Source organism: Muntiacus reevesi, chromosome 10 (assembly GCF_963930625.1).
Source record: "Muntiacus reevesi chromosome 10, mMunRee1.1, whole genome shotgun sequence".
Taxonomy (NCBI): Eukaryota; Metazoa; Chordata; class Mammalia; order Artiodactyla; family Cervidae; genus Muntiacus; species Muntiacus reevesi.
The window spans coordinates 33363693-33372278 of record NC_089258.1 but is presented as its reverse complement, the minus strand read 5'-3'; the positions used below and the strand labels follow the sequence as shown (position 1 = coordinate 33372278).

At 52.6% G+C, this 8586-nt stretch overlaps 1 protein-coding gene across 2 annotated transcripts; it reads left to right on the top strand.

Moving 5' to 3' along the window:
• The first annotated feature begins 5146 nt into the window (after positions 1–5146).
• Positions 5147–8213, top strand: HDHD3 (haloacid dehalogenase like hydrolase domain containing 3). 2 transcript variants are annotated; one of them, XM_065947419.1, is made up of 3 exons: positions 5171–5223; positions 5367–5415; positions 7158–8213. In XM_065947419.1, the coding sequence occupies exon 3, from the start codon at positions 7323–7325 to the stop codon at positions 8076–8078; it is 756 nt and encodes a 251-aa protein (XP_065803491.1). In that variant the 5' UTR covers positions 5171–5223; positions 5367–5415; positions 7158–7322; the 3' UTR covers positions 8079–8213. The 2 variants fall into 2 exon arrangements, with proteins under 2 accessions (XP_065803492.1, XP_065803491.1); XM_065947420.1 differs by lacking the exon at positions 5367–5415 and having other exon boundaries at positions 5147–5223.
• The last annotated feature ends 373 nt before the right edge of the window (positions 8214–8586 follow it).

Sequence of the window (8586 nt, the reverse complement as noted above, 5' to 3'; positions counted from 1 at the left end):
CCCAAAACAGCAAGCATTTAAACCAGATATTTTACAACCGATTTCCCAACTAGGGAAGGGGGAGTCCAGACCTTGCCCCGTATGGACTCTGCCAGTTCCATACATTAGGGCCTGTCACTTGCAGCACCCCACATTCTGCCTTGTTCTGGGTGCTCTTGGTGGCAAGTGACAGATACAGCCTCTCCCAGAAGCCTGTATCCCTTCCTATCTCTTGTCTGTGTTTGCCTCAGCTTGCCTTTATTCTAATACGGGGTTTTGCCACTTGATAGCTGCAAGGTCCCTGTGTGTAAGTCGCTCAGTCATGTCCGACTCTGCCATCCCATGGACTGTAGCCTGCCGGGCTCCTCTGTCCATGGAAGTCTCCAGGCAAGTATACTGGAGTGGATTGCCATGCCCTTCTCCAGGGGATCTTCCTGATCCAGGGATCAAACCTGGGTCTCCTGCACTGCAGGCAGATTCTTTACCATCTGAGCCACTAGGGAAGATGGTCCTTAATCCCTTCTATCCCAGTATTCGCATAGCAGATCTCTGGAGGTCTCTGGTCCCGCTCGGGTCACACGACCAGCCTCAGTTTAGTCCCTGTGAACAATGGCATGGGAGATGTGGCGAGGAGATGGAAGGCTGGTAGGATCTCAGAGCTTTTGCACCTGTGGTTGTCCCCTTTGCCTGGAATACTTTTTACCTAAAATCTTTAATGGCTGTCTCCTTTTTCATTGTTAAGATCTTAGTTTAAATGTCACGGCCTCAGAAAAATCTACCCTGACATCAGATTTAAAGTCATTCCCCAGTTAACTCTGTGTTAGTCAGGATTCATGTTCAGTAATTATAACAAAAGCCAAAATAATGATAGCTTAAGATGGAAATGTGTTTCTGAGTAGTCTGGGCTATATGGTCAGCTATATGATGTGTGAGGGTCATGGCTCCTGCCTTGTTCTGTCATCAACACATCTTGGCTTCCATCTCATGATCAGTTGGTGGATCCAGTTCCAACCATCAGGCCCTCTATTAGTCAGCAGAAAGAGGAGACGAGCAAGTAGAGGGCATGACACCTCACAAGGGCACAACCCAAAGGTTACCCATGTCACTTGCCCTTGTCTGAACTTAGTCCCATGGCTAAGGCTGGTTTTTTTTTTAAACAATTTTTTTTTGGTCACACCATGCTGGAAGAGAGTCTGCTGGAAGGCCGGAAAAGAGTTTGGTGGGGCAGCCCTGCGCTCAGCTAAAACTTGGGAGATTCAATTACTAAGGAAGATGGAGAGATGGATATGGGGGCAAATGGCCATCCCCACCACATGGAGTTTTTGTAATGACAGATACAATGGCCAGAATATCAAAGAAGTCCTTAGAGACCATCTGGTTAAACACTCTAATTCGATAGATGAGAGCCAGAGAGGACTTGTCCAAATTCACACACGCCAGTGTTAGACCAAGGCTGGGTCCGGATCTCCTAACTCCAAGCCCAGTGCTCAGAACTAGGGGAGGGGTTGCTAAGGACTTTATCTTTTATGTATTATCTTAGCTTCAAGTACATTTTTGTCTTCATGTATTATGTCTAACAAGAATATATTCATGTGTTATTCATGTAAGTGAAAATTTGGCCAATATACATGAAAAAGTATTATATTCACTACTTAACAGAGGAAGTCAAAACCATAGAGATACCACCATATATCCATCAAAATGCCAAAAACTTAAAAAAACAGACTACCAATTCTTGAGAATGTGGAGCAAGTGGAACTCTCCGGCATGACTGGTACAATCATTTCAGAAAACTGGCCCCATCTACTGAAATGACATACATATACCTATGGCCTAGTGATTCTACATCTAGGGATTTACCCAACAGAAATATGTATGCATGGGACCAAAACACATGTTCAAGGATATTCATAGAGGGTACTACCCTGGTGGTCCATGGCTAAGACTCTGCACTCCCAAGGCAGGGAGTCCAAGTTTGATCCCTGGTCAGGGCGCTATATCCTACCTGCCACAACTAAAGATCCCCCATGCCACAGCAAAGATCTTGAGTGCCACAACTAAGACCTGGCAGGCCAAAAAAAGGAATGTTCGTAGAGGGTCCTTCCTGGCAGTCCAGTGGTAAGATCCCAGGCTTCCACTAGAGGGAGCCTGCGTTCAATCCCTGGTTGGGGAACTAGATCCCACATGCTGCTCCATGGTGTAACCAAAAAAAAAGTTGTTTAAAAAAAAAAAAGGCAGTATTGTGACATGCCAGGTGTCTCCAGGAGCAATCAATCACCAGGCCAGAATCCACACAGGGGAGGTGAAAGAATGAAACCATCTAGGAATTCCTGTCATCAGCCTTAGGGAGGAAACTACCTATGACATGGACCTATTTTTGAACTGGTTAATTAAAAAAAAAAAAAAAAGTTTATTTCAAAATAGCAGGACTTGTCATTGACTTTCCTGTGACTCTCAAGGCTCACTTCTCTGCTGAAAAACTTACTTGAGTCAGGCTGTCCCCTGCTGGCCAAGGTCTGTGACTCTGAACTTTGTACTTCCTCCCAGGCCTGAGACCAGTGAGGGTGAGGCAGTTCTGAATAAAATCAACAGAGCAGCCTTGGAATACTGAGGGATGTTTTGTTTTTACAAAATGAAACAAAAAACAAAAGAAGTGGAGGGAAGAAAGGAATAAAATTGCATGCATGTTTGTGTGCTCCTAGAAAATAGTCTATTAGCATAAAAACCCAAACTGCAGCAATCCCTGGGAAGTGGTTGGACAATGGAGAGGCCATTGCTCTTGCTCAGCTGTACTTATCCTTAATCTTCGCTTGGCTGCCCTTCAGATCTTTGTTCCCCCTCTAACTGGTTCATCCAAAGAAGTCCCCTGTCACTGTTCATGAAACCACTGTTTTCTATCTCCATAGCTCTCACCACCAGTGAGATCTTCTTTATTTACTTGATTTTTTCTGCCTGCCCCTGTTCCTTGAAGGCAGAGACCCTGTCTTGTTTCTCATTGTATATATCCTCAGTGAAGAACAGGGTGTCAGACATAGAGCAGATAAGGCCAGCACAAAGTTAGGGCCCTCAATAAGCAGTTAGTGAATGAGTGAGGTTGGGCTGTTGCTTTGTATTTTTAGATCTTTGAGATGAGCATGACTACTTTTGAAGCAGGAGATAGATGGGCTCTTGGGCCAAACAGCTGATGTTTGTCAAGTGAATGACACTGAAATTTTATCCTCAGCCAGATGAGAACAACGCCTCATTCCCTTCCCCCACCAAAATGGAAGAAATGAACTAACAGTGAGGAATTTGTTAAACAGAAATGGAAAAGTGGGGTTTTTTACTGCTAACAAGCAAGGGAAATGGAAGAATGAGTAAACAGCTATAAAACCCCCAAGAATAGGCCTGGAAGAGTCCAGCGACCCTAGTTTTACTCTAGCTGTTTCTAGTGCACACAACTGGACTTGTCCTTCACAAATTTAATTCCTTAACCATTCTGTGAATTCTATCCTGCACCTGGCATTCTTTTCCCCTACACATCCTTGTAACTCCCCTGGCATTCTTCATTTCAAAAAGGTTACCAGCCAATAAACTCGTTGACGACCAAACTCAATGTTATGGCCATTTTAAAACGTTGCAGAAAGAAAGAATGCAAGATTGTCACTGCCTTGAACGGTATCACATACCCCTGAGCAAAGCCTAGACTATAAGGGGAAACATTATCTGAGGCATTAGCCTGCTGCATGCTCTCTGCCTGGCAAAGAAATAAAGCTATGCTTTCTCTCTCCTCCAAAACTGTCTCTGTATTTCTATCAGGCATCCCTGCAGTGCACAGATACCTAAAATTTTGACTTCTTTTTTCATAAAAAGAAAAAATCAACAGGTTTCTACAGAGGGCTCTACCCTCAGCAAATTGTCTTGGGTTAAGACACGTTTTCAACAGAAAGCAATTCTCTCCGAGTACCGATTGGGGACTCAGACCAGAGAGGGGCAGCACCTTGCCCAAGTTTACCCAGCACTCACCAAGCCAGACCTGGACAGAAATCCCCTCCTCCCAATCAGCCTGGGGACCTGGGGGGAGAGGGGCTCCGAAACCCAGGCGGGCGGAGAAGGAACTTGGCGGGGGGCTGCGGGGCGGAAGGAGAGGGGAGCAGAGAGAGCACGGGGTGTAAATGAGAGGGACTGCGAGGCCGACTGGGCGAGGGTGGGGAGGCCAGGGGCACGCAGGGAGGGGCCCAAAGCGATCAAGCTGATTCGTGAGGTGCGGGACGAGGAACCAAGAGGGTGTGGGGTCTTACGAAGGGGCAGCGAAGGTCACAGAAGAGACGAGGAGGGCAGAGAACGGTGGGGAGGGGTGGTGACTAGAGCGCCGGATACAGTGAGGTGAAGACGCGGCCGGAAGGAACTGAGAAGAAGCAGAGGGGAAGCGGCGTGGGCGGAGAGAGGCGGAGGGGCGCGCGGGGACAGGCGGAGAGGCGGGGAGAAGTAGAGGGGATGGGGAGAAGTGGAGGAGGCGAGGCAGAGACCGGCGGAGGGGCGGAAGAAGCGGAGGAGGCGGGGCGGTGACAGGAGGGGGTGGGGAGAAGTGGAGGAGGCGGGGCAGAGACAGGAGGGGGGCGGGACGGGGAGGTGGAAGAAGCGGAGGAGGTGGGGCAGTGACAGGAGGGGGCGGGGAGAAGTGGAGGAGGCGGGGCAGAGACAGGCGGAGGGGCGGGGCGGAGAGGCGGAAGAAGCGGAGGAGGCGGGGCGGTGACAGGAGGGGGCGGGGAGAAGTGGAGGAGGCGGGGCAGAGACAGGCGGAGGGGCGGGGCGGAGAGGCGGAAGAAGCGGAGGAGGCGGGGCGGTGACAGGAGGGGGCGGGGAGAAGTGGAGGAGGCGGGGCAGAGACAGGCGGAGGGGCGGGGCGGAGAGGCGGAAGAAGCGGAGGAGGCGGGGCGGTGACAGGAGGGGGCGGGGAGAAGTGGAGGAGGCGGGGCAGAGACAGGAGGGGGCGGGGCGGGGAGGCGGAAGAAGCGGAGGAGGTGGGGCAGTGACAGGAGGGGGCGGGGAGAAGTGGAGGAGGCGGGGCAGAGAGGCGGCGGAGGCGGAGAATACGGGGCGGAGACAGGCGGGATGCTGGGAGAAGTGGAGGAGGCCGGGCTAAGACCGGCGGCGGAGGCGGAGGAGGCGGAGGAGGCGGAGGAGGCGGAGGAGGCGGAGGAGGCGGAGGAGGCGGGGCGCTGAGAGGCGGCGGAGGCAAGGAGACGAAGAGAGGCGGAGAAGGTGGAGGGAGCGGAGGGGGCGAGGGGCCGGAGGGAGCGGAGGGGGCGGGGTGGGGAGGGGAGAGACGGAGGGGCAGGAGGAGGGCTGGGATTCCCGAGAAAAGGGGCTCCGCCGAGCGTCTGCGGCCTCTCCCTTCTCCCTAGCGGCCTTGGGGATGCAGCTTCCTTCCTGACCTACTTCCCGGTGAGGCAGGTAGGTCGTGGGCCCGGGGACTGGCGCCACAGATCCCGCTGCATACCTCAGGCGTAGTTAGGTCGCCCTAGGGCAGGGTACCTGTGTGGACCGTTGTTCTAGTCTTAGCTGTGCCAGTGACTCCCTGCCTGACTCTAGACGAGTTTGCGACCCTCTCTGGGCCTACATCTGCCCACCTGCCCCGTGGGGTATCTTGGGACGGGTCTCCCTAAGTTCCAGACAGACTGAAATTTCATTTCGTTGTCAAACTTCCTCTTAAGGTCCCCAGATTCACTGGCCAAATCTGTCCCTCAGCAACGACTTAGCTGCACTTTGAACTCTGGCACCTTAGGTTTCTACTGAACAGGTTGGGTGTCTGGAATCGGCGCTAGGACAAGAAGCTGTCTCCAGCCTCTAGATTTTAGGCTGAGAAATTAGTTTTCTGTGCAGTGAGTCAGGAACCCTTCACTGGCTCTCCACCCAGGTAGGCGTTATCATCTGGGGCTCAGGGAGGTTTTAAGACTGGTAGGACCAGGTTGCTCTACCTGTCTTTTGCCCTGAGCTGTAGAGGTTCACCAAAATCAGATTCTTGAAAAATCCAAGTACGTCTAAGCAGTGGAAGGGAGTACTGACCAGAGGATCTGGAGGTTTGGGTTCTAGTCCTGGCAGTGCTGCTGACTGGCTGTGACCTTCGGCAAATATCTATCCCTCTCTGGCTCAGTCTTTCCCCTTGACTAAGGGGTTGATCCAATGGTTTGCTAAGACTACTGTTTTTCACATTCTGAACAATATTAATAGCAGTCGAAATAATTATTTCTTTATCTTGACCTACAAGGCCTTGAGCCTCCCTGGAGGCTCAGATGGTAAAGAGTCTGCCTGCAATGCAGGAGACCTGAGTTCTGTCCCTGGGTCGAGAAGATCCCCTCGAGGAGAACATGGCGACCCACTGCTGGACTAAATGAGATTTCCTTCCCTGGTACCTTAGCTGCTAAAGAATCTACCTGCAATGCAGGAGACCCCAGTTCGATTCCTGGGTCGGGAAGTTCCCCTGGAGAAGGGATAGGCTACCCACTCCAGTATTCTTGGGCTTCCCTGGTGGCTCAGACCATGAAGAATTTGCCTGCAGTGCAGGAGACCTGGGTTTGATCCCTGGGTTGGGAAGATCCCCTGGAGGAGGGCATGGCAACCCACTCCACTATTCTTGCCTGGAGAATCCTCATGGACAGAGGTGCTTGGCAGGCTACAGTCCATGGGGTCGCAAAGAGTTGGACTCGACTGAGCAACCATGCGCAACACATAGTCACTGACTATGTGCCCAAGCCGGGCCGAGCCCGACCCCCACATTTTCCATAGTTGCTGACTTGGCATTCTCAAATCGCCACTGAAACTTCACTTGCTTAAGAAGTTCCCCGGTTACAAAGTCTAAGTCAGGTTTCTGCATTGATATCCTCATGGTACCTGCTGCCTTCTTTCTTTGTCTGATGGGTGTATCCCCTGTTCTTTATTGCCTGTGAATGTCACGAGGGCTACAAATCTGTCCCTTTCCTAAGATCTAGCACATAATAGGTGGAAGGAACGGAGAAATCTCATTTGGTGCATCAGTCTTGTGAGGTTCAGTCACTGTGCTCTCCTTACACATAAGGAGACCTGGCCTCAGAGAGACACTCCGGGTCACGCAGTGCTTTGGCAGCATCAGAATTTGAACCCAGGCTGTCTGTGACTCCAAGGCCTGAACTTCCACCTCACTTGCCCTCTCATTCCAGGATTTTCTGCTGTGAAGACCTTACCTAAGCGCCAGCAGACCTAACCCACGAAGCCCAGAAAGAGAAGACCATCAGGTTGGGTGAGGGTGGTCTTGTCCAGCTCAACCTCCTGGGACCTGAGGCAGGGGCGGACCTAGGGTGGACTGGCCCCTCTCCTGCAGACCCATGGCACACCGGCTACAGTTACGACTGCTGACATGGGATGTGAAGGACACGCTGCTCAGGCTCCGCCACCCCGTGGGAGTGGAATATGCCACTAAGGCCCGGGCCCACGGGCTGGAGGTGGAAACCACAGCCCTGGGACAGGCCTTCAGGCAGGCGTACAAGGCTCAGAGCCAGCGCTTCCCCAACTATGGCCTGAGCCACGGCCTCACCTCCCGCCAGTGGTGGCTGGATTTGGTCCAGCAGACTTTCCACCAGGCTGGTGTCCGGGATGCCCAGGCTGTGGCCCCCATCGCTGAGCAGCTGTACGAGGACTTCAGCAGTCCTAGCACCTGGCAGGTGTTGGAGGGGGCTGAGGCCACCCTTAGGGGGTGCCGAAAACGAGGCCTGAGGCAGGCAGTGGTCTCCAACTTTGATCGACGACTAGAGGACATCCTGGAGGGTATTGGCCTGCGGGAACACTTTGACTTTGTGCTGACCTCTGAGGCTGCCGGCTGGCCCAAGCCCGACCCCCGCATTTTCCATGAGGCCTTGCGCCTTGCTGAGGTGGAACCGGCGGTGGCAGCCCATATTGGGGACAGTTACCAACGTGATTACGAGGGAGCACGGGCTGTAGGCATGCACAGCTTCCTGGTGGCTGGCTCCGAGCCTTTGGACCCTGCGGTCAAGGATTCTGTACCCCAGGAACACTTTCTCCCCTCACTGTCCCATCTCCTGCCTGCCCTTGACCACCTGGAGGGCACCCCCGCAAGGCTTTGAGTCTGGAGAGGGAAGTGGCCGGGGCCAACAGACACTGGAGGCCCGGAGCCATTTACTTCCCAGATCTGGCCTTTGCCCCTTCCCCTGCAGCCTCTGTAACATGTTCTGACTATAAAGCCTTCAGTGCGCCTTTCAGCCCTGCCCCACCAACCAGTTCATTTATCACACCTGTGTCCCTTTGCAGTCTCCCTCCCTCCAAGAAGATTTATGACGGCCCAACTAGCTTCAAAACCAGCACTTTGAAACTTTCTTTTAGCAGCAGGGCCTTTTGTCATGGGAGTCTTTCTGTGGAACCCCAACATGCAAAACAGAAAAAGTGCAAACTGCTAGGGTTGAAGCAGAGGTCCTGGGGTCCGTCTTCCGCTCGTGAAGTCTCCCTGACTCTCCCCCTGGGAAACCTAGAAATCAGAGGAGCTTAGCTAGGTAACCAGGACACTAAGCTGAGCTGTCAGGACACTGCCCTCTAAGAGGACTGCAGTCTGAAGGGGAAACTTAATTTTTAAAATTT